The 25,344-nt window shown below is 41.6% G+C and overlaps 3 protein-coding genes across 3 annotated transcripts in view; 2 read left to right on the plus strand and 1 right to left on the minus strand.

Moving 5' to 3' along the window:
• Positions 1 to 740: 740 nt before the first annotated feature.
• Positions 741 to 2,418, plus strand: LOC102799935 (claudin-4). Its single transcript, XM_035914051.2, has one exon. It carries the CDS (start codon positions 764 to 766, stop codon positions 1,448 to 1,450), a length of 687 nt encoding a protein of 228 aa, XP_035769944.1. The 5' UTR covers positions 741 to 763; the 3' UTR covers positions 1,451 to 2,418.
• sbds (SBDS ribosome maturation factor) lies at positions 1,801 to 5,316 on the minus strand. Its single transcript, XM_006805204.3, has 5 exons — positions 5,074 to 5,316; positions 4,777 to 4,906; positions 4,486 to 4,686; positions 3,348 to 3,512; positions 1,801 to 3,186 (listed from the first exon to the last, which is right to left on the minus strand). The coding sequence occupies exons 1-5, from the start codon at positions 5,199 to 5,201 to the stop codon at positions 3,061 to 3,063; spliced, it is 750 nt and encodes a 249-aa protein (XP_006805267.1). The 5' UTR covers positions 5,202 to 5,316; the 3' UTR covers positions 1,801 to 3,060.
• Positions 5,317 to 5,789: 473 nt separating this feature from the next.
• The window catches only part of tyw1 (tRNA-yW synthesizing protein 1 homolog (S. cerevisiae)), a 59,888-nt gene continuing 40,333 nt past the window's right edge, over positions 5,790 to 25,344 (plus strand). Inside the window, exons 1-8 of the mRNA XM_087851185.1 lie at positions 5,790 to 6,511; positions 6,772 to 6,887; positions 7,023 to 7,160; positions 7,771 to 7,872; positions 10,610 to 10,804; positions 10,966 to 11,244; positions 13,362 to 13,478; positions 23,686 to 23,818. Of these exons, the coding sequence (XP_087707311.1) occupies positions 6,448 to 6,511; positions 6,772 to 6,887; positions 7,023 to 7,160; positions 7,771 to 7,872; positions 10,610 to 10,804; positions 10,966 to 11,244; positions 13,362 to 13,478; positions 23,686 to 23,818 (1,144 nt within the window). The 5' untranslated portion in view covers positions 5,790 to 6,447. The remainder of the gene's footprint in view (positions 6,512 to 6,771; positions 6,888 to 7,022; positions 7,161 to 7,770; positions 7,873 to 10,609; positions 10,805 to 10,965; positions 11,245 to 13,361; positions 13,479 to 23,685; positions 23,819 to 25,344) is intronic.

The raw sequence follows: 25,344 nt of genomic DNA on the forward strand, positions 1-25,344 counted from the left end.
CACACTAATGCTCACTGGGTATCTTCTCTTTTACAGATCACTCTCTGTAAACCCTGAAGATGACTGTGTGTGAAAATCCCAGTAGATTAGAAGTTTCTGAAATATTTACCCCATCACCAACAACCATGACATGTTCAAAGTATTTGAAAGTAATTGTAAAAGTAATTGTTTTCAGCTTAACGTGCATGCGTTTAGTCTGAAGTTTTTGTGAACTTAAACAGAGAATGTTTTCTACGCCGAAAGCTTTTGTGATTGTGACTTGTTTCTTAGCGTTCAGAATAAAGACTGCAGAGTAACCGTGCGTCATTTGAATCAATATTTTGCTGTCACTTTTCTTACTGCCACAGAGATTTAGTAACCTGTTGGGAGAAATCTCAGAATCAGCAAGAATTTGTGGCTCTTTAGATCAAATTCCTTCCCAGAAACACGGGCCAGTTGCTAAAACATGAGCGCACAGTAGAAGCTTTGTTTTCCCCCTCTGCTGAGAAACTATGAGAAAGCGATTGTTTTGAAACCATGGTAGGGCAAACAGGGATTTCCCTCCTCCACCCAGCTGTAGACACGCGGTGCCTTCTTTTCAAGAACACCAAAGAACTGGTTTCCCCTCTCTGAACACGGTATGCAAAACAAGCAGGCGCACAAGCAAATGATCTCTGCCTCACACATGCACATGCACGTTAAAATAACACCCCACCCCACTGTGCCCTGCAGACAGCTGTTTCTGGTTACACAGGCAGGTCTGCAGTGAAGAGGAGGACCCGGCATGAAGCAGAAGCTGGAGCAGAAGCTGGAGCTCGCTGCCCTCGGCCTCGGCGCCGTCGGGTGGCTATGTGCCATTCTGACACGCTGCCTAGCCTTGTGGAAAGTCAGCGGCACCGTGGACAACACCACAGCTACTCTGCCTGCCTACTGGGACGGGGTGTGGTTGGAATGGGATCATTGGGATCTGGCCCACGATGGCAGCCTGCATTGCTCCTTTTACCGGTCTCTCATGTCTCTTTCTGGAAGTTTTCGGACGTGGAGAGCCCTGATTTTGGCAGCCATTGGCGCTGGGGCTTTTGCTTCAGTGATCGGAACAGTGGGGATGGTGTGGTTCCCTCAGCGAGGCCAGATCAAAGTGTTTTCTGGTAGTCTCTTTGTTTTGTCAGGGATCATACTGTTGGTTCCCATAGCTTGGACGTGCCACCACACCAGTCAGCCACTGGAGGGCGCTGTGGGTCTACAAAGGGACTGGGGACCTGCTCTCTACCTTGGATGGATCTCTTTTGGCTTGATGCTTGCCGGTGGGGTGTTTCTTACCACCAGATGCCCAACTGCTCAGAGGCAGGAGGAGCAGACTTCAGACAGCAGGTACCCAAATCTAGAGGAGGAGGCCAGTCACCCACTGAGCAGGATCAACAGGACTACGTTCACACACAGCCAGTACGAACGCAGATCAGAGCCTATCTGAGAGGACTGTGATGCAATATTTAACCGAGCGTGAGGGATTAAACTGGAAAATCAGCAAAGAGCTGAAGACAACTTGTGGCTGCAGGTTAGGTAATGATGCACTGGCTTAAAAGTAACGAACACAGCACTGGAAAGTCATTTATCATGGGGCTAGTTTCACTGATAGGGATGTGGGCAGGACTTTAACTTTGCATGTTGCTTTGTAGTGTTTTCACCTCCAGTGAAGATAGCAAACTGTTCATAATGCAGTACTGTTATACAGTTTAAATTACTTTCAAGTCATACTTTTGGGTGTCTGCTGCATTACTTGATGAAATGACCAATTCTGACTGATAATAATGATCCCAAAACTTATAGCACAAATACATTTTACTGTGTAAATAAAGCAATACAACTTTACATGGACTGAACTGTTGGACACAGAAAATAACTGCAAATTATTCAGAAACATGTTTTAATAAAGTTGTTTGACGTTTTTTTAACTTTTTTTTACGGATTAAAGTTTACCAGCACCACATCAGGGCGTACAACCTCACCCAACATCACCCAGCAGGAGTGCATACGAGAGTTCAAACGTGTGACGCTGCTGGACAGGAAAAAGTCTGCGTTACATCGGATTAAGCCGATGTGCCAAAAGCACAGATTATAATCCAACAAGCAGAAGTGAACCGTTTCCTGTGTGTGCTGCATGTGAGAAAGGAAAACTGGAAAATATCCTCATTCTGAATTTGACAGTCTCTGATATTCATGTGTGAACGAGGATCTGATTTGTCAGCTGTATTTCTTTTGTTTGATTTCTGATTAAAAAAACAGCAACACTTGCATCACTCTTTGGGCTCCATCTCACTTTAAATTGATAGTTTCTTCTACTAATGATATTTACAAATGCTGTATTGTCACTTTTCTGAACACCTTTAAGATAAACAGGATATTCCATGGAATTCTGTACGTTATTTTTTTCTTAAAGAATAAAACGGAGGTGAATTTGTCATTACCCTGTGCTGGTTTACTATCCATCCTCTTAATTGCTTTACCAATTCTGGGTCTTGGGGGCCTGGAGCCCCTCCCAGCTGTCATTAGGTAAAAGGCAACAGGAACCCTGTTGCTGTGAGTAGACAGTGCGAACCACTGCACCACTGCGCTGCCTCTGCAAAGCCGCGTATATGAGAAAAATCCCCCAGAGATAATATTTTGTATAGTGTTTATTACAGACCAAACTTATTATAATAAAATAGAATTTACCAGGTTAAAGAAATGATCCACAGATAATAGGATGGGATACTGAGCGCGACTACATGGCACACAACTTTGTGTAGACGTTCTGCTAAATTAGTAATCGACTTAAAAAAAGTGAATAAATAAAAGAGAAAACATCAGAAATAATCATCGACTTTAAAGTTCAGGCATAAGTTCTCAAACCTGCTTTCAAAATATATTCCACTCAGCAAATCATAACTACTTTCAGTCAAATTAATCCTTACAGGGTGAAAGTGGCTGAAATTGTGATAAATCAGACCATAAACATAGATTTTTTTCATGAGTTTGCAGTCTGTGCGCCCTAATGAAGCGTGTTAGTGTGGATAAGGTGCAGAGTTCTGACGGGCAGGGTTACTATAGTTTCTCATCTCCCTCCTCCACATCCTTGAGACTGAGAACCTCCAGAGAGCCTCGGCCTTTAGTCTCACAGCGGATCAGCTCATCGATCTCCCTGAAGCAGCCGGGATCCACCAGACACACCTGACAGACGCACACCCGGGAAAAATAATGAGTGATAAAGGGATAATAATATTATATATGTATAATATATGATCTGCAGAGCTTCATGGAATTGTTCATATTATTGAATGAAAGTAGAGATTATTCAGTCACAACCACAAATATCATTAAACGCCGCTCACCATTTCCAGCTCCTCATCAAAATCCTCACTCTCCACGACCTGCAGGAGCGGCTTCAGCTTCTCCTTCAGCCTCTTGGCCTCTTTGGCTGGCAGCACCAACCGCAGCCTCATGTGGGCTCTCTGGATCTCCATGCTCTCCTTCAGCTGCCGAATCACCTCCAGGGCCTGAAAACAACAGCACACATCTGTTTATCAAGGATGTAAAAAAGCATCATCGTTCACTGCAGAGAAGGCCTGAAATACACAGATTATAACTGCAACAACTTCCACACCAACAAACTGAAGTCAGAGGGGCAGAGTATGTGTGATCACCGAGCTTCGAACATTTAGTTGCTCTTTGTTTTCTTGTCACCGGCAAAAGACGTTGAATTCACTCTCATCTATTTATTTGTTTTAGACACAAAACTCAAACTACTGAAAAAATATGAAGGTTCCTGGCTTGAGCTTTCTAGTGGGGTCTGCTTGTTCTTCCTGTGTCTGTGTGGGTTTTCTCCAAGTGCTCTAGATTCATCTCATAGTCTTTGGACTATCAGAGGAACTGGTGATTCAAAATTGGCAGTAGGTGGATATGAGAGCCTGAGGTTGTCTCTCTGTGTTAGCCAGGATGCCCTAATGCCCTAATGCTATGGGGTAGACGCCAGCCACCTCTCTCAAGACCCTTATATATAACCAGTTTTAAAGAAAATGGATGGATGAATTAGAATTTTTTAAAATATATTTAACATTATTTTAATGACTTTACAGGAAAATACACCCATTTGTGCACTATTTTCCATCTGAAGTTGCTGTTGGCTCCACGTTAGCCTCCAGTTCCTCCTGGGAGATCCTGAGGTGCTCTCAGGCCAGATAAGAAACTTAAGCTCTGCAGCAGGTTCTGCATCCCCCACAGGGTCTCCATACATGCATACCCAGACCCATACCCAGAAAACCTCCAAATAGAGGTGCCCAGCAGGCCTGAGATGACCAAACCATCTAAACTGGCTCTTTTGACATGAATGAGCAGCACCTCTACTCTGAGCTCTCCAGATATCTGCTTAAAGGGCTTTGAGTGCTCAGGTAAAGTAGAAAGATGCTAAATAAGAACCAGCCCATTTATTAACACAACACAAGAAAGGGAAACACATGGTATCCTCCTCACCTGCTGCTTTGTGCTCTTGTTGGGCTTGACAGAGTAATGGATGTCCTTCATGGCCCGCTCAATCAGACTGACTGTGTACGGCCTCTTGGTTTCAGGGTTGACGCACTTCTCTGCCACAATAGTAGCTATATCCCGGAACATGGTCTCCAGCTGAGTCTGCCTCTCTTTGTCTGACACCTGGAGCTCTCCTTTGGCCAAGATCTCCAGGAGAAAAAACAAAACAAACAAGCCCACATGCAGTAAATGGCATGGCTTATGCTTACAATGTGTACGTATGGGGATGTTTTATACCTGTTTACAGATTTCTGTTAGGTCGTCAGTCCCAAAAGCTTTGGTTAAGTCATCCTTCTTCGCCACCTGGCCTTTGGAAACATTGACGAAAACAGAGTGCGTCTGCAAAACCTCGTCCAGGTCCTTCTCTCTGCAATGAAAACATGACGTTTTGGAGCATTTTTGGCTGATTTAGCATGTAACGACCATCGAGAGGATTTAAAGTGGAAGAGAAATGAATTTTCAATGTTTCCTCTAGCAACAACGAAGTAAAACAGCAGTCAGGCACAGGAGGCGTTAACATCTCCTGGTACTCACGCTCCTGATCTCCAGCTCATAACTTTGTTCTTGTAACAGGCGATTTCAAATCGCTTCCCGCCTTTCTTCATCCTCACCACCGCTACGTTGGTCAGCCGGATTTGATTCGTTGGCGTAAATATCGACATATTTGCGATTACCACAAACAGTTGCGAAGCAAGCGCCGCTGACAAGAAACGTTCGTTATCACAACACCACCCGTATTCTCCGAGTGTATCCTAAATGGCTGTTCGGTATGAAACTGTGACTTCGAACATCAGTTCCGAGTCAGTTTTTTTTTCCGTTATTGTTATTCGTTTAATAAGTTAAATAAATACATATATGCATAATTAAATACATATTTATGAAATGTAACTTTTCAAACTGTTATTATTTTCGAAATAAAATGCCACATAAATTGGGCACTGTTAGATTAATGGTTGCAGAGTTATGAGATAACATCATAATTAATTGTCTGACAGCACAATCTGTTATTATTTATTGTTATTGACAGCGTTAGGTATTAAAAACGTTTTGAACTACGTGTAAGTCTTATTTTAAAATCGGACGTGCTTAATGCCGCTGTCATGCCTGCATTAATGCAAGTTTGACGAATTTCTATGTGCAGTTTGCCGCTGTGACCACTGGAGGGCAGAAAATATTCCGTTTCAATTTAAAGCCACCTGCAGTTCTTTCTTCCTACATTATCATACTTTTCTCTGCACGTTAGTGATTTCGCCTAATAATAGTTGTCACATTATCACGGAAGTTAACATAACTACCAGAAAACAGCTCACAGCTTTTCTCAAGCCTCAGTGTTGTAATTAATTTGAACGTTAGCATATTTTAATGGGTCTATTGCAGTTCCTCCATATGACCACAAGAAGGCGACCTACAAAAACGACTAGGGGTATTTGTAACCGAGCTAGTTTACCAGAATGCTCACGTGCAGTTATTTGTTCAATATCAATTGACATTGCATTAATTTTATGTTTAATGTCCGGATCCCCTTATCTGGCGTCAGTTTACAAAATGTTAAAAGGAATTAAAATAAAAATGACAAATTAAAAATCCTTCTGGAAACAACAACAAAATCAAAATAGACATAGTGTAATAGAACCACCTCCTCTATAGACTTTCAAAATAAAGCATACCGAGACCTATAGGTATAGGTATGAATGAGTAAAATATTCAAGATTAAATCCAAGAAGATGAATTTCATTGTTTAATTTAACTTCAGCTGCTTTTTAAAAAGTCTGAATGTCCATAAGCAAACAAACTCAAGCCGTTGGACGATCCGAACTCAACTTCCCAGCATTCATATCGGCAAAGAATATGGTTGCGCAGAGCTTCAGGTGCTGAAGACTGTGTGCTTTAAAGTAGTTACTTGCAGCAATGCCAACTTTTATCGTATTTATATTGCTTTTGGCCTCCAGCGTGTCGGCCTCGGATTCAAAAGGTGAGTTTATTTTAAATATTTAAAGCAACTGAAAACTCTCTTCAAGCTGTGTTTTGGCTAAAGGAGGGTAGCATTACTAGCTAGCATGCGTTGCTCGCCAGTTTTATTTTTCGCAGGTAGCTTCAGGTTGGGATTTAATTCTGTTTTGTTGTTGCATGTAGTCAGCTGTGGTTTGGCAGAAACATATATGATGTGGCTGTTTTCTTCATCAAAGCAGTTCAGGATCTGAGGACTCAGTTTGATGTGTTTTCTCCCTCCAGTCTCTCAGGATGCCCGCAGTCCCACTGAGAGCTATTTCATGTGGTTATGGCACAGCAGGTTGTACCTGTACTCGGCTGCTGCGCTTGTTTTTGGGCTCTGGTTCTTACTGAAGAAGGTGAGGCACTTACTCATACCTTACTCTAATTTGTGTATGTGTTTTAGTCTCTAAACGGTCTCTGCAGTGCTTCTTAAGGTCTCGCTGTCTTGACCGGAAACCCCTCCATTTATCTCTGCACTGATCTGCTTTCAGAAAAACGTTTCTAAAGATGCCAGCAAAGAGAAGAACGACAAAGTTGACAAAGCTGCAAAGAAGAACGACAGAGAGACCAAGAAGGTTCATGTGTCAGGAGTCAAAATCTTCTATGGCTCACAAACCGGGACTGCAAAGGTACAAAAGTTGTTTCCTGCAAATCTAAAGTGACCAGATGAGAGCAGAGAAAATATGAGACACAGAGAAATCGACTGATCAGAAACCTCCTGTTGGTTTTCCAGCCTGTCTCTTTTGTCACAGCGTGCCACTGACATAAGCAAAGCATGCAAACCCCTTTACCCTTTTAAAAATAAAACAAAATAGTAATACTAGTAATTATAATTACTCTACAGATCATTGACAACCTGAATCACTACACTGATTAACAGTTTCTGTATCAAGGCTCATGTGAAACTTTCACAGTCTGCAATAACAATTCATTACCCTTGTGCATATTTTTACTCTAGCGTGGTAAAGTTACTGCATTTTAATGCATCAGTAGCACTCCTCATCTCACAAAGCACAGTGGCAGTAAAGCTTTTTGTTGCATAAAGCAATGCTAAGCTAAATTTCATCAATCAGTTCCTGAGTCAAAAACTCTGAGCACTAAATTTTACACACATGTAATCCAGCACATTAAACGCAACTCAAATTTAAATCGATAGTATTTTGAAAAGTACTCAGCACGTGGTAATTTAGTATTTACTGACATCTTAAAAGCACCATCTGAGACTCTCCATATGTTCAGGGCTTTGCGAACGAGCTGTCAGAGGAGGTGAAGTCTTTGGGTTTACCAGCCGAGGTGATTGACATGAAGGACTACGATCCAGATGATCAGCTTGCTGATGAGGTAAGCCAACCAAAGCAGAATATGCTTTTCAGTTTCATATTAGACTGCTTTATACTGTAAGGTAGAGACCCTGCACTGTTTCACCCTGTGAGCAAACACTTTGTGGACCCTTTCACAGTCTCAGGGGGATGCTAGGTGTCTGCCAAGTCCTGTTGGGGAGTAAGGGGGAAGTATAGACAGAGAAGGTTAGCACAGAGATGACAAACAACACACGAGTGACATAGTTGGCTGGTTGATGGACCAGTGAAGCCAGACAGGGACTGTGCATCTTGGGAACCATAGACACCGCTGGAGGGAGAAGGTGTTGATATGTAAGTGCATATGGAGGGAAAGTGACCAGAGGCTAGTTGCACAACAAAACACAAGAGGTCCAGAGCCACTCGCAGCATAACTGAGGGTGGTTCAAGGGCATATGGGCCAACCCAAATATTTAATTCTACTATTTAGTATTTAGTAATACTTGTCTAATAGTTTATCTAAAAGGAAAGTTTAAGACTAATCTGTAAAGTAAGATGGTGTCTACACCCCAAACTTAACTGGGAGCTGGTTCCACAAATCCTCTAAGGAGACCTGGCAAACTTCTCTTTATCACCCCTACCTGTGGCATGATAGAGAATAAATGAAAGATTAATGCAGCTGTCAGATGTGCATTCTGTTAGCAATTAAATGCTGTTTACAGGATGCTCAGAAGCAGCTGTTGGGTGCTAATTAAATCTCTAAAATGTAACTGTGAGCTCATAAGACCTGCCTGTGTGTACTTCCAGGGAAGACCTGATTAGAACAGAATTAATCAAAGGAAAATAAAAATCGTTACTCTTATTTTCAAAGCTTGACAGCAAACACTGGCGTGATAAGCCTCAAGTTCTATTACTGCCAGCTCAGCTTAAGCTTCATCTCTGCTTGAGCCTTCAAACGGCCGGTGCAGAGAGCAAACATGTTACACTAATCCTGCTCATCTGCAGCAAGATGGATTGTTTTCATCAGTCTTTTTATTTTTGTGAGCACTGTCCCTCCGTGCTGCATTTCGAGATGAATAGGAGATTGGTTGGCTGGTTGACAGCAGAAAAAGGAAAATAACTGTTTATTCAAAGGGACAGTGATACAGTTTTCAGTAACAGAAAAGCTCTACATGAAATGTGTCTGCAGACATCTCTCCTTCAGTGCGTCAGGCATCAGAAGAAGGAACCTTTTTGTTTGGCACATTTGACCCTGTTTCAGTTCAGTTCATTTTATTTCAAACATTTCAAACATATGCTTTCACAATCATTACAAAATAATGTAATAATATAATGCCCAAAATGCCGAAACTGCATATGAAGCACTTTACTTCAGTTTAAATATGCTAGCTTATAGAGGTGGGAATGACCATACAACTCACGATACGATATTATTGCAATTTTTTAAAATATTTTGCAATATTCAAATTCTGTACATAAAGGTAAACTTTATCAATATTCATTTTATCTAATAACAAAGTCTCACACTCAGTCTTTCTCTCATTTCAGTTTTATTGTTGACAAACTGAACGGTTTGTATTACAGTCTAGTCCAACTTAACTGAACGCAACCATCTGGTACAATTATAGCTATTCTGAACTATGCAATTTATGAAAACTATGCAGCCCCTTCAGCAACTGAAGAATTTGAAAGTAAATTAAAACAAAATATAATTTTACATTAAATAAAAAAGTTTTAAACCTAATTAAAATAAAACATGTCTTATATTAAAATAAGTAAACTGTCATGTTTATTGCTGCCAAAAAAACAGTTAAACACATTTGGACAGTGAAGGAATGTCAGGATTCTTGCTCAGAAAAAGGATCAACGTGCTCTGAAGTCAGAGCAAATTTGTAACAAAATATCGATTTCCGCTGTCCCTGTGTCGATACATTATTAGCAAACAAAATATCACGATACTACACAGTATCGATTTTTTTCCCCCACCCCTACTAGCTTATGATTTATGTATAATCAGCACCACATCACCAGATAACACAATTATGGTTGTGCCGGTCCCTTCTGTCATAGGACGAGAAGCGGGGTACATCCTGGAGAGATGGGAGGAAGCCGGAGTGCCTGGAGTACCATGAACCTTTTTGGTGTGTGTACTCTGCCTCTTGTTTATAGATTCCTCCCCAACTGTGACCCTGAGTTACGTAAACGGAAGAAAATAGATGACTGCATTATTTGTGGATGTGAGCTACTGTTGGTTCAGTAACAAAAAACATCCACCATCCATTTTCCACTGCTTCTCCAGCAGCAGTCTAACCAGAGTTGCTCAGACTTCCTTCTCTCTCTGGCACTTCTCTTTCACCAGATGCAGATACATTCACAAGCCAGCCGGGAAAAATAACATCTTCACGGTGTTCTGCCCTGGGGTTTGCTTCCATTTGGACATGCTGAAAACACCTCACCTAGGAATGCCTATACCACTTCAACTGGCTTCTTTATTGCATCTGCTGCTGCTTAGTTTGTAGCCACAGGCGAGAGCAGGGTGTTAGTAATTGCTTAATTAATTAGGACTACCTGGTACATAATTATGTGTCAGCAGTACATCCAGTTAGTGTCCAGTGTTAGTGTATCAACCTCTCACTGCATTTTGTCCCTAGTTAGCTTACTGAGTCCCAGAGACAAGTGTTTCCATATTTGGACAAAAAAAAGTCTTGAATGAAGAAACACTAAGCTTTTTCCCTCCTGTTTAACTCTTTCCTATATGCTGTGTTTACCTCTCCCGTTAGTGCTTCAGTAAGTCGGTGTGCGTGTTTCTTGTGGCAACTTACACTGATGGACAGCCCACAGAAAATGCTGAGTGGTTCTGCAAGTGGCTCGAAGAGGCATCCACTGACTTCAGATATGGGAAGACCTACTTGAAAGGACTCAGATATGCAGTGTTTGGCCTTGGAAACTCTGTCTACGTTGGCCATTACAACACGGTATGAAAGGTTTTCACAAAATGAGAAGAATGACACTGGTTGATAATAGTCAGCTATTCAGAGGATGTCTAAAGCTGGCTGTAGCTCAGCAGTTTATTAAGCCTGAATCACTTCAGTGCTTTCAGTAATTACTAAGAATTCAACCTGCTTTTTTCTTACAGGTGTGTAAAAATGTGGACAAGTGGCTGTGGATGCTGAGTGGCAGACGAATCATGACCAGGGGAGAAGGCGACTGTAATGTGGTGAAGAGTCTTAATGGCAGCATCCAGGCAGACTTCCTGACCTGGAAGGTCAAGTTCCTGAACCGCTTACAGACTCTGGCAAAGGGCGAGAAAAAGAGCTGCAGTGGGAAGTGTAAGACTGAGGGCTCCTGTAAGAACAAGAGGAAGGAGCGACAGGAGGAAGAGAAGAAGGCCTCTCCACAGAATAACAGCTCTGAGGTAAGGGCAGGAAAGTTGGTTTTTTTTTATGGTGGGTTTTTATTAAAGTCTTCATCAAAATATTCAATTATTCACATTTTTGGGATCCAGATATTTGCTTTTAAGCCTGTACCGTCTCAGCTTGGCAGCCTCAGTTCGCATCAGTTCACTTCATTATTGCCAACTTGGAAACTTTGTATCAAGGTTTAGTAACTTTTCTAGGAGCCGTGTTTAATTGCCATTGGACGTCTCTTCCTGTGCTTTTGAAGGGAAGCAGCACCCAGACAGAGAAAAGGAGACATCCTCTTGCTTCTGTCATTCTCTCCAAGCGATTGTTTTAAGATAGTATATCTTAATATTATTATCTATAACAGTAGTTTAAACGCCCCTTTTGCCCCTGCTGATGGCGAAAGCTGTGAATACTCGATGTTAATTATCACCAAATCTGTTCTTTTGTGGGTGAAGGCTGGCCTTGTGCTTAAAATGACTAGCTGATAAGCCATTTAGTTTCTGAACATTCATTCAGCTGTTCTTAAAATTTTCAGCAAACATCTACCTGCTGTGTGACAGACAGAAAAAATATTTATTGGTCCACACCAGTTGTCCAGGTTTTGGTAGCGTGACTCTATTTTTATGTAATAGTGAAAGCAAGCTTCTGAGTGAAAAAATGCTGATTTCTCTGGCTTCTGACTGAGATTATAAACTATAGTCAGAATATAAAATATAGCCATGGGTTCTGCTTTTAAAAATGTCCAAGTGGTTTCTAAAGGCCAGCAAGAGGTGATTCACATCTTATTGAATACTTCATGAAAATCATTCTGTTTACATTTAGAGTAAGAAATGGGGATAAATCCAGGGTAAGCTTTCAGGTGGGCCTAGCATGTGATTTAGAAGCCACTGGTGTACATGCGGCACAACTGTCCTCGATGTCTCAGTGATATTGATCTCTCTCTCTCTCCAAAAGGCTGTGATGGACGACCAAAATGCTTTAAAAAAAGAGTTCACAAATTATCAGGGTGCCTCTGTCATCTTTTATAGACAGCCTACAAATAAAAGTAAAAACACCCACATAAAAATGTTAACTATCATCAGAACAGCTTTGTGGATACGATACCACACATTGTAATATTATTTCCTCACTATTTGACTCCAGGCTTGTCCCACCGACTCTAAATATAAATGAAGCAGGTAAAGAGAACTGGAAAGAAAGATGGAGAAAGCATCCAGCGTACATCTAGTTGGAGAATTGTCCTTTGGGTTAGGATAATGTAATATGACATTACACGGGCACTTTAGAACTCCAAGCAGGAGTCTGAAACAGACTGGCCAGGTTAATGGCTTCATGTTGCACTCTTTCAACAATGTGATTAAAATCAGATCAGACGCCTGAATTTCTCAGGAGTATTATACTTGGCTTATTAGGTCCTTATTTAGTAGCAGCGATGTGCACTTTCAGGTGCAGCGTGGCGTTATTTAATGTGCTGGATAAAAATTGTTGTATTTCACTTAACACCAGTCTATCATGTGAAAATATGAAAATAGCACTTTTTTCCCCCCCACCGCTCTCTAAAATTACACATTTCACAAGTACAAAAAGACATTTTATGTACACACATGCGCACACAGCCTTCATATGCATCACAGCACACACAGATGATCAGTTGTCATGGTAGCGGGGACCTCAGAGCCAACTCTAGCTGAGACTTCCTCCCCTCTGTCTGCAACACTCAGCAGAGGTGACATTCAGCCGGAACCGAGAGGAGCTGAGAACTGTGGCGAGGGGACCATCGTGGTGATTTATGTACCCGCTGTACCACTCATGCATTTTATTCTCCTGCTGCACATGTCGGCCATGTGTCGTGATAAATCTGCTGAAATGCCATAAACGCGTACATAGTTTTCTTATTTAATCAGGCAGCCCAGGAGGACATAACGATGTTCAATAAATGTGTTCCACACCAGCACACTCACTCAATCACAACTTCTTTTTTTTTAATTTGTTATGGATTGGACCATATGTGAGCCTTTCTTTACTACATGCCATTCATCTTTATCACCGTGTCCCCGACTTTCCATTTTGACCTTGTTTTTTAACCACTTTTTGTGCTTCGTTATTTCTTCTTTCGTTTTTTCCCCAGGATGATCTAGTGGAATCCAGCAGTGATGAAGATGAGTCCGGTCTGCCAGATGAGAAAAAAACGGTGCTCGACGTGGAGGATCTGGGAAATATTATGAACAGCGTTAAGAAAGCAAAGGTCAGGCTTCCTCCGCCAACATGTTAGCACCACTTTTTGCAATACATATGCTTGTGTTATTTCACACATCAGCAGAAACCCTTAGAACTAAGCAGAGATTAGTATTTGTACTTGTAAATATGAGTTGTGTATACAGTGCTTAGCAATACCCCTCATAAACCTGCACTTTTGTGATTCTTGAGTCATTTTAAACTGTCACTCCAATGTCATCATCCAGCAGCTCTATTTTCAGCATTTCCATTTCAAGGTCTGCAAGCAGGCATCACTGTGGCATTAAGCTCCCACCACCTTCATCCAGTGTACGTGCGTTCAGTAAAGAGATAAGAGTGGTATCATTAAAGGAGAAATGGCAGATGGTTTGATAGACACCAGACCCCGACAGACGAGGAGTGGAGGCTTGCGTAATAGTTAGGACGCCCACTCCACAGACTTGCGAGAGATGAGTGACTCAAGAAAAAATTGAAAAAGAAGAGACATTATCACTCTGCTGTTATAGGCTGTCCTATAAAGATCTTATGACAGCTTATATAAGGTGGACAGACGAGTGTAATGTGCTTCTTTGAATGTAGCAGATTAGTGTAAGCTGCTCATTAGTTTCATTCAAAAAAATGGAATAAATTGGAAATTCAAGAAAAGAGAAATTACTTCATTCAACTGCAGATTTTCATTTTAATCATGAATAATGCCAAATGATATAAATCTCTTATTTTTTTTAAGTACATCGTGACATTTTTGTTAGTATGCTTTACCTCAAAACCTCTATACTCGGTTCAGGAAGCACTGATGCACTGCAGAAATGAGCCTTTTTGGACTTCAGTGTGCTTGTTGGCAGATAAAGATGAAATTCATAATACACAACAATGACGCAAGATACATTAGTATCAGTACAGGAATTTTCCATAGTGTAGTGCAGGGGTGTCAAACATAAGGCCCGGGGCCCAGAATCAACATGACACCAACTCCAGTCCGGCCCACTTTAGAAAATGTGAATGAGTGCATAGATTTTGAACTTTTAACTATAATTTCAGTTTCACCGCTTGTGCCCATTCACACTACACCAAAGTCCTTTGGGGTTACATCAGGAAGGGCATCCAGTGTAAAAACTCCAAATAAGAAATCGATGTGGCAGCTCTTTGTCAAAAAGGGAGCAACTGAAAGTATCATTATTATTATTCCATCTTCCATCCATCTTCATCCGCTTTATCCGGGGCCGGGTCGCGGGGGCAGCAGCCTAAGCAAAGAGGCCCAGACCTCCCTCTCCCCAGCCACCTCCTCCAGCTCATCCGGGGGAACACCAAGGCGTTCCCAGGCCAGCCGAGAGATATAATCTCTCCAGCGTGTCCTGGGTCTGCCCCGGGGCCTCCTCCCGGTGGGACATGCCTGGAACACCTCACCCAGGAGGCGCCCAGGGGGCATCCTTACCAGATGCCCAAACCACCTCATCTGGCTCCTTTCAATGTGGAGAAGCAGCGGCTCTACTCTGAGCCCCTCCCGGATGGCCGAACTTCTCACCCTATCTCTAAGGGAGATGCCAGCCACCCTTCGGAGGAAGCTCATTTCCGCCGCTTGTATCCGCGATCTCGTCCTTTCGGTCACTACCCACAGCTCGTGGCCATAGGTGAGGGTAGGGACGTAGATCGACCGGTAAATTGAGAGCTTCGCTTTTACACTCAGCTCCCTCTTCACCACGACGGACCGGTGCAGCGTCTGCATTACTGCAGCTGCAGCCCCAATCCGTCTGTCGATCTCCGGCTCCCTTCTCCCATCACTCGCGAACAAGACCCCGAGATACTTGAACTCCTCCACTTGGGGCAGGACCTCATCCCCGACCCGGAGTGGGCACTCCACCCTTTTCCGGCTGAGAACCATGGCCTCAGATTTGGAGGTGCTGATCCTCATTCCCGCTGCTTCACACTCGGCTGCGAACCGCTCCAGTGCGAGCTGGAGGCCCTCACCCGATGAAGCCAACAAAACCACATCATCCGCAAAAATCAGAGATGAGATCCTGAGGCCACCAAAGCGAAAGCCCTCCGCCACTTGGCTGCGCCTAGAAATCCTGTCCATAAAAATTATGAACAGAACCGGTGACAAAGGGCAGCCCTGGCGGAGCCCATCACCCACCGGGAACGAGTCCGACTTATTGCCGGCAATGCGAACCAAGCTCTTGCAACGGTTGTATAGGGATCGAATGGCCCGTAGCAATGGGCCAGACACCCCATACTCCCGCAACACCTCCCACAGGACACCCCGAGGGACACGGTCGAATGCCTTCTCCACGTCCACAAAACACATGTAGACTGGTTGGGCAAACTCCCATGCACCCTCAAGTATCCTCGAGAGGATGAAGAGCTGGTCCAGTGTTCCGCGACCAGGACGAAAACCGCATTGTTCCTCCTGCATCAGAGGTTCGACTAGCGGACGAACTCTCCTTTCCAGCACCCTGGCATAGACTTTCCCGGGGAGGCTGAGGAGTGTGATCCCCCTGTAGTTGGAACACACCCTCCGGTCCCCCTTCTTAAAGATGGGGACCACCACCCCGGTCTGCCAATCCACGGGTACTGCCCCTGATCTCCACGCAACATTGCAGAGGCGTGTCAGCCAGGACAGCCCTACAACGTCCAGAGCCTTCAGGAACTCGGGGCGGACCTCATCAACACCAGGGGCTCTGCCACCAAGGAGTTGTTTAACTGCCTCAGTGACCTCGCCCCCAGAAATTGGCGGGTCATTCCCCTCATCCCCAGACTCTGCTTCCTCCTTGGAAGACGCGTCAGTGGGATTAAGGAGGTCCTCGAAGTATTCCTTCCACCGCCTGACAATTTTCTCAGTCGACGTCAGCAGCGCTCCGCCAGCACTATACACAGTGCAGGTAGAGCACCGCTTTCCCCTCCTGAGACGCCTGACGGTTTGCCAGAACCTCTTCGAGGCAGTCCGAAAGTCTTTTTCCATGGCCTCTCCGAACTCCTCCCACACCCGAGTTTTTGCTTCAGCCACTGCCCGAGCCGCATTCCGCTTGGCCTGTCGATACCTGTCGGCTGCCTCCGGAGTCCCACAGGCTAACCAAGCCCGATAGGACTCCTTCTTCAGCCTGGTGGCTCCCTTCACCTCTGGTGTCCACCATTTGGTTCGGGGATTACCACCACGGCAGGCACCAACCACCTTGCGGCCGCAGCTCAATGCAGCAGCTTCGGCAATGGAGGCGCTGAACATGGTCCATTCGGACTCAATGTCCCCCGCCTCCCTCGGAATGCTGTTGAAGCTCTGCCGGAGGGGAAGGAGCTGGTGGGGAAGGAGCCTGAGTTAGTGCGTGAGGTTGAGAGGTACCGGCTAGATATAGTCGGGCTCACCTCTACGCACGGCTTGGGCTCTGGAACCAGTCTCCTGGAGAGGGGCTGGACTCTGTCTCAGTCTTCCATTATTATTATTGTTATTTTAAATTGATAATGATAGTTGTTGTGACTGTATCATTTCTATACATCCATTTTATTAATTGAAGTGAGGGGTCACAGGGGGACTGGGATAGAATTGAGGTAAACGATGGACAAATCAGCAATCCGTCACAGGGCTAACACAGAAACACAGACAGCCATAGACTGTCACTTGCAGACAATATACATTCATCGCTTTAACAGTAGAGCTGTTTGTTTAAGGTGTCGTAAAGATCTGTAGCAGTCCTGATGTGCAAATCGGTCCTCCATCCTGGGTATAGCGGCAGACGACTAATTGGTAACTTGAACATTCCTGCTCTAATATGTGGTGCTAACCACAGCACTACTGTGCATTTACTGTTACTTTATAGTATTTGACATTTTGAAGTGATCACACTCTACTTTAAGCTTCTTTCACCAGAAATGTTACATCATAAAAAGACATTCACAGAATTATTTACTAATGTTGTCACAGTCAAAACACAAACTTCTGTCTCGGTCGACTTTACATCCAGAAAACTTTTAGTGTGGAGGCAGCTCCTGTCCTGAAGACGCACACAAGTATTTTATTCTGTTGTGTTTTGATAGATGTGAAATTATTATTTTCGCTGTATGTGCTCCTTTAGCTTACTGAATATTATGCTTCATTTGACTGCGGTTCGTAGGAGACTTAATGCACTGAATGCAAAATGCTTCGTGCTGTCCATGCTCTCCCAGGCTCATCTCTTCCTGTGTGACAGTAATATCACAGTGTAGACGCTCTTGGAGGTTAGGACAGGCTACGTTGTAAGGACAGCACAAATGTGTTTATACAGCACAGCTGGGAAGTTAAAGAGACATTCGTTTATGACTTGAGGAGCCTGGGTTGATCAGCACTCTCCAGTTATGCCCTCCACAGTAAGAAGAGTCAGACTTCTTTTTTTTTTCTTTTTTAATTCATGAGGTGTTTTCATGTAATGTTTATGATCAAGCTGCTGTTGTCCTTTTCCCCAAAGATATACCCATAGACTATTTGTTTATGATACCCAAGGCAGTCATCTTTATTCCTAACCTGTCATGTAAGATTTAATTGTAACTGCTCTGGGATGACTTGTGCCATCACACGTGGATGCCAGAGATGACTTGGATTCCTGTAGTAACAAATTTATGTTGCTTTTGCATAATTTGTTCACACAGAGCGAGCAGTGTAAGATGTAATTAGTTTGAGCATTAATATTGTCAAGAGACAGCAGGTATTTAGCCAAGCTGAATATTGTGTGAGTAATCAAACTGTGACGAGAAAATGCTGTATCTGTGAGGCTTGTTACACTCTTCAGGCTTAATTCTGGCTGTTTATGGTGATTTTTAGTAAAACATTACATTTTCTTTAAATTTGACATCTGTAATACTGGAAGAGGACCAAATTTACAAATACCATTACAAGGATGAAAGGGAGGATTTTTTTTTCAATTCATTTTTTTACAGGTTTTATATCTCACGCTGATTTCACAAGTTTCCTTGTGGCGTTTAATGCTCTCTACCCCATTACACTGAAATAAACATCAGTCTCTTGTTCGTTTTTAGTTTACAATTATGGTGTAGTGTCAGTAGCTGAATAATTCACTCACAAATCACCTCGTGCTTGGATGAGTAGGTTACCTCGCCAACCTGTCTTTCTCTTTTTTTGCCATTAAGTTGATGTAGGTGCCCCTGTGCAAGATACGAAACCACACATTACCCCTTAGATGCATCGACTGACCTATGAATGTGTGCATGGTAAAAGGTGTTTAAAGACACCAAATATTTCTTGAAACTAATAAAACACTGTGTGAATTGGTAAGTTTGGCTTGTAGTGTGAAATGAGCTTTGAGTGCTCAGTAAGAGTAAATATAAGTTTGCAGTTATTGACTGATAAAAACTGAAACTGGAAGGATTTGTCTGTGCTGGTGTCCATGTGGCTTGTATCCCAGATGGAATCAGGATGACTTGATCACTGCTAAACAGTTCATGAATACATGTTTTGTTTTTTCCTTCAGTGATGGACAGGCTGTGATTTGCTGTGGCCTTAATCTATATCAGTCTTTGGCTGTAGTTCCATTTTTATTCTAGCAAAAGCCTGCAAAATTCATTTTGCATTGTTGTCCTAAATCGATTTTGTACAATTGTTTATAGTATTGGCATCTAAACTTTGTCATAAGAGTCTTCCATTTCTGCCAGAGTGGTCGATTTTACGTTGTGGGACTGTTTCCAGTTAGGAGTTAGTGTAAAACGCATCATTAACCTGAGCTGGCACGCAGCAATTTTGGCTCAGTTTTTATGTTTTCAGCTCACTAGCCAAAGGAAAGAAGCACACATAAGATGCCAGTATAACTACTACTAAGGTATATTCTATATTTTCAGAAACATTGATTGGCATAGATTAACATGTTCAGATTCTGGACTGGCTTTATTAAACCTCCTGTGTGCAAAATGCACCCTAGTTAAAAGTCCTCAGGCAGATTACATACTGAAAACAACAATTTTGAGCTCTTAGGGGTGCAGGGGAGTTTTGATACACTGGCAGGCCTTTTTTATTTTTATTATTATTATTTATTTTGATTTTGATTTTTGATTTTTTGCAAATCGTCACATTTTTTTGTTAAGTTTTAACGTCCTAACTGTTTCAGAAACAGAAATGTAGAAAAAAAGAAATATTCAAAATTTAGAATTTATACTGTTCCATCAACATATCTGTTACAATATGACTACACTTGTTATAAGCACAAAATAATGGCGAATACTGTTATTTTATTGTTTTACAGTATAGAGAGTAGTGCACTTACAGACTAATTTTCTTGGTGTGCAATCCTGTTTTGGAGCCGGAGCAAACACTGGTAACAAATAGCTTCTCTTGTTCACATATATTAAAATATTTGGATAATAAGGTTAAGCTTTAAAATATTGAATTCATTTTGCCAGCTTTGAGTTTTTGTCTTTCTTATTTTCTACTTGTTCATGGTTTGGGTTTTTTTTGTCTCCCATACTTTTACGTTTTTCCCTTATTCACATGTGCTACTCAATCAGTGTATTATTGTTGCATCATTCATCTGCAGCAGCACCATGTTGTGTCATGGTTCCCGTGCACAACACGATGCTGTGAGATGTCCCATTTCTGTTAGCCCAGATTGGCCCAAGCATGACTGGGTGTCAAGGCTGAAAGCCAATCAGTGGGATCCAGAGACTAGGGCCAGATAAATTTTCAAGGCTGCATGAAAACACCGTAGGGACAGATTGTTTCACCGTTGGCTACGTGCTGTGTATGCTATCAGAACTGTACGAGTCACAGAGGCATTAAGTGAAGGTGGACATTTGGGCCGGCTGAGTGGCAAGCTAGTCTTATCCAATCTTGAGTGTTAAATTGTAGGCTGTACATGTTTCCACTCCCAGTTTAGATTTTTGGTGAACTTTAAGAATGACTTGAGGCCCATTCACACGATGATTGAACCACTGGATGGCTGTTGCTCGCCCTGATTTACAGTGTATGGTTGTTTTTGTACTCCTGTCTTTATTACTGGAATAGATCATAGCTTAAAGTCACTCAAGTAAAACATGCAACCTACACATTTTGCAGTGATATAAATGACATGGAAAAATATCATCAAGCACCATCTTTTTTCCATCTAAGAAAGAAATGTGACAGTATTCTGACAAAACAGCGTGGCTTCCTTGTTCACAGCATCTACTATCAAAACCGAGCTCTAGGGGACCACTGCTGCTGTCAGGTGTGAGAAACCTCCTCTGTATTTGGGGCTATGATTGTTGAGGAAATGCACAGAGCAAATAGTGCTACTAGATAGCTACAAGCGCTTGCATTCTTCCAGTTTTAAGTTGAAAGAGTGCCATTTTATACAGATGACTGTGAACACCTGAAGCATAGGTTCACAAATAAAATTGGCAGTATGTTTAGAGAGAAGCTTGCTCTTTGTTTTTTAACAAAGGCTTTAGGAGACTAAAGCGGATTAGCAGCTGCTCAATTCTGGCAAAGATTATATTCAGAATTAATATTGAGGCAATTATCATTTAACCAATTGCTCACAGACTGTGGAAAAGTTGACTTTTTCTTTTTCAGTTGATCTGATAGTTATTAAAATATTTTCTAGGCTTGCAACAAGAAACTTACTGAAGAGTTTCACAAAGAACAGACCTCGTAATTTCTTTCTTCTTACACCCAAAGACATTAATTGCAACTACGTTAAAAGAAAGAACAGAAGCAAAATTCTCACAGACTCTAAGTTTAACAGTTAATCTGTGTTACTGTTACATACTGGGGTAGCTACTTGGCTGGGAAGCACCAAGGCATGGACGTGTATGCTGGGAGCTACCGAGGCCTTGAAGAGGGTTGGATGGTAATATGTTACAATTTCTAAATCTATTGCTCAAAGATGCTCAAAACAAGCTTTTAATACTGGAATATAATTACTTCCAATGAACAGACCCGAATAAGGGAAATGGGAGCACCAACAACACCAAACAAAAGAGAAAGAAGATCATGAATCAGACACAATAGACTGTCATATTCAGGCTTCTCCCCAAACTAGACTGTTAGTAAACTAGACTACAAAAAACAAACCTGAAATCTGGAATGCCGGTATTCCCAACTCAGCCTGTAATAAATGTGAGGAATAGTGCAAGTGCTGATGGAGGTGAGGGAGAGTGAGAAGGAATCAGCCTGACAACCACTCTCAGGCCTCATATGAGTGCAGGTGAGCCTTCTGCTGCCAGTCAGCACTGGAGATAAAGTGGATAGCAGGTTACTCAGGATGACTGAGAAAGAAAAGCTGGTGCACTGAAGCACATGTAACAATCCACATTGGAAATAGCAGTTGACCAATAATTTCTAGCCCTGACGCAAATGATGTTTTACTATTGAGTCCATGAGGTGAAAACTTGCCTGCAGTAATTAGCTATATCCTGTGGAAGCCCACTGTATTCTATCTGCTCAGCACCAAGCAGCAGACAGACATGTTTAGAGACAAACTGGTGTAAATGAGTAAAACATTTAGCATTTAAAGAGCATAATCTTTCCTTTTACACTTGCAAGAAGCAAATATATGGTTTAAAAGGGGAGTGAGTACTGGACTTTAATTTCCACTGGGTATAGCGCAATATTTTAAATTATTTGGAGCCATTTAACAAAGAAATCTGCTACTGCAGGATCGAAGGTTTTGCAAATTTGCAAGTAAGAGGGGGTACAAATGTTCTCAAGACTACTGACTCCAGAGATAAGAGAGGAAAGATTAAAATGGACTCTATAAGAATCTCATTGATTTGCAGTAACGGTTTGTGCAATGTTAACTCTCCTCGAAACAAGTATTTTTCACACAGTTCTACGGGGGTTAGTACCATACGGTGAGCTACAAAGGAATCTGTGAACTATCTACGTTCTTGAAGAATACAAGTGTGTTGAACATTTATCAGCATTTGCTGACACTGTATTAGCACCTAAAGGGCCCTGGTGTGCTGACAGGGTGACATATAGATCCCTATAGACTAACTGAAGAAGTGGCAAAGGTGCAGTAATTGGGTGAAGCTGTCATTTACCATAGTTAATGTTAAAGGCGGGTCATCCATCACGTCTTTCTGAAAAGTAACACCTGTTTCTCTGTCCCCAGGCAAAGTTTTCTTTCGGATTTAATCAATCTTCTGTTGTATTTGTCCACAGAATATATCTAAGATATTTAGCATTATACACAAAATCTCTGCATTGCAGTATTATAATCCTGGCATGAAATAAGATGTTGGTCTTTAAAACAAATGTGATGCAGCAAAAAGAAAAAAAAAAAGCTGTTGTGATACAGAGAGAGCTGTATAAAAGTTGGTCATCACTTTTGATCTCAGAAAATACTTTCCAAATGGATCCTGGACATGTTTTCAAATGTCAACTTTCTTAGACAACAGTTGATGTCTGCAGCAGTGTCCATCTTTTTAAGCAGCCTGTGGTAATTGCATCTACACCAAAATTACATTTGGTGACCTATTTACTGATAAAGTCTCAATACTCTCTTAAATCTTTAGGCTTTAACTGATTCAATCAGCTGATGGTCATTTGAAAGCAAAAACAACCAACTTATTAATTTCCGCAAAGCAGGGAAAATGAAAAGACGCCAAAGTATTTTTTGCTCGCAGTTTCTAAATATGGACCACATACATATGTATTGTAATGATAGATGCAATTAATAGGCAAGTTGAAGAGGAAATGTTGGATATGTAATGTCTTTTTTTTTTTGCAAGTGTGTAAATGATTCCTTAATGTATTTATTCTGCTTGTCAAAACCAAAACAAATATATATGCATGTATACATAGCTGGATTGACGTGATCATCTTTACAACAAAATGCTCAATTTATGTGGCCTTTACTTTTTATGTTGCTTTGTTCTTTACACACACAACAGAACATAACAGAAAAACGTTTTCAAATACTATAAATAAGACATCATTTAATTATGCCTTTTTCTCTGAATCTTTTGATGATGGCTCATCTACAGCATTGCATTCAGTCTTCACAATTTAACATTAATAAACATTGTCATCCTTTGCAGATCTAGATCCCCTTTTTGCAGAACCTGTGCCCATCTTTACTTCTGAGAAACCCCATCTCGCTAAGATGCTCTTTTTGTACTCGGTGATGTTACGGACTTGTTGCCGGTTAACCTGATTAGTTGCAAAATGTCCCTCCAGCTGTTTCCTTTTGTTACCTAGTGTAGATATAAATGTTTATATGGCTGTAGACCATAATAGACTGAAAGTTTTGTTTCTGCCTCAGAGCAAAGAGGAGAGTCAAAGAGACGGCCAGATGGTGAAGCTATCCAAATTAAACGGAGTGCAGAAGATTGAAGACGAAGGGGAAAGAAGGGAGATGATCACCCCTGCCCTCAGAGAAGCACTGACAAAGCAAGGTGAGGAAAGAGGATTCAGAAAAAAGTTTGAGGATTAGCAAAAGAGAAGTCACAAAAGCAAATTAGAAACCGAAAATGCCAAGTTACCAGCTTACTGACTCAGTCAGTGGTAGTTTTATGGTTCTTCGAGGTGTATTTGTAAAATTATATATCGCTTTCTAAAGGAACATCTGGTGGGTGTCACTTGTGACTGCGAATAATATATGCATGTTATGTAGCTGCATTGCTTTGCATTGTAAACCAAAGAAATCTCATTACAGACAGAGTGCACCAGCTGCTCTCAGCACATGTTCAACCTTCATCTTTCCACAGAGGGCAGCAAAGTTTTTTTCACTTTAAACATGAATTGTTAGTTATGCCATTTTTTTTTTAATTTATGTGGTACTAAAAGGTATTTGCATAACAATTTAATGTAACTCATATGGCTAAAGATGTATTTTTGCAATTCATTAAGTATTTCATGGCTTTCAGTGCTTATTGCTCTGGTGTACTATGCAGAAAGAAGAAATTAGTTGAAATCATTGGAGTATATTTGGGTTAATCAGTTGCTGAAATTTCATTACGTTTTAACCTTGCTGATGAGCTGTTATTTAAAAGTTCAACATGGAAACTGTAAAGCTGGAAAAATGGAACTTAATTGTGGGTGCAGAGCATTTCAGTTCTTGCTTGTTTAAGATAGTAAGTTCAGGACTAAAGATGAACTTAAAATGTCTAAATAATAATATGAATGTATAACTAGTTTCCTTTTTAACTGAGGCTATTTGAAAATTGGACTGTTGTATTAAGGTTTAACATTATCTAGTAGAAATAACATCAAAATATTCTGTTTGAAAGGTCTGTGAATCCATCACTATTTATATTGTTGCTATTTTTTTCCACTGTGCACCATGTGCTCATTTTTTTTTTTTTACTCATTAGGTCTGGATTTTACTATTCTACTCTTCTACTATCCCACTATTAAAACACAAGCCAGCAGTCATTTTGAGCCAATACCCCCCACAGTTAGCTTACACAACACTCTATAAATAGGACACTGAACGCAGGACTTCACTTCATTTGACCAAATGTTGACCTATTTCATGGTGTTTATGTTGGCAACAATTAGTCCTGGAGGGCAGTTTGTTTTATTTAGAAGGAAGGATGAAAGTTTTGGCATTGTCTTCATGGTTTTCAGCCTTGGAAGGATATGTTTCCTGTATAGTCTTTTCCTGGCATGGATTGGATGCCAGTGTCACACACTGCTCTTGTGCATTGTCCAAAAAAGTTTTAACACAGTGCGGCACAGTGTGCAAAATAGTTTTCCATCAGCGAGGTTCAAGAGAAACCTATTTCAAGAAAATAGTGACAGAGAAAGTCATAACTCAAAGGTACAGGTTAATTAGTAAATTATTATTAATTATTAAAGTGGCTTACCAATGTCACTTTCAGTCAGTTCCGGTAGTGTGCAACACAGAGTTTGGCTTCTTCTTTGTGCCACACACCAGGTAAAGCTTTCCTGTTTGGTTCAGACAAGAAAAGCACAAAGT

The sequence above is a fragment of the Neolamprologus brichardi genome, chromosome 14 (assembly GCF_056152115.1).
Source record: "Neolamprologus brichardi isolate AB-2024 chromosome 14, ASM5615211v1, whole genome shotgun sequence".
Lineage (NCBI taxonomy): Eukaryota > Metazoa > Chordata > Actinopteri > Cichliformes > Cichlidae > Neolamprologus > Neolamprologus brichardi.

Coding starts and splice junctions, on each gene's coding strand:
- sbds (XM_006805204.3), bottom strand. CDS start 5,201: ATGTCGATATTTACGCCAACGAATCAAATCCGGCTGACCAACGTAGCG. Junction 4,907..5,073: donor ATGAGCTGGAGATCAGGAGC/GTGAGTACCAGG, acceptor TTTTCATTGCAG/AGAGAAGGACCTGGACGAGG. Junction 3,513..4,485: donor ACAAGAGCACAAAGCAGCAG/GTGAGGAGGATA, acceptor TGTTGTTTTCAG/GCCCTGGAGGTGATTCGGCA.
- LOC102799935 (XM_035914051.2), top strand. CDS start 764: ATGAAGCAGAAGCTGGAGCAGAAGCTGGAGCTCGCTGCCCTCGGCCTC.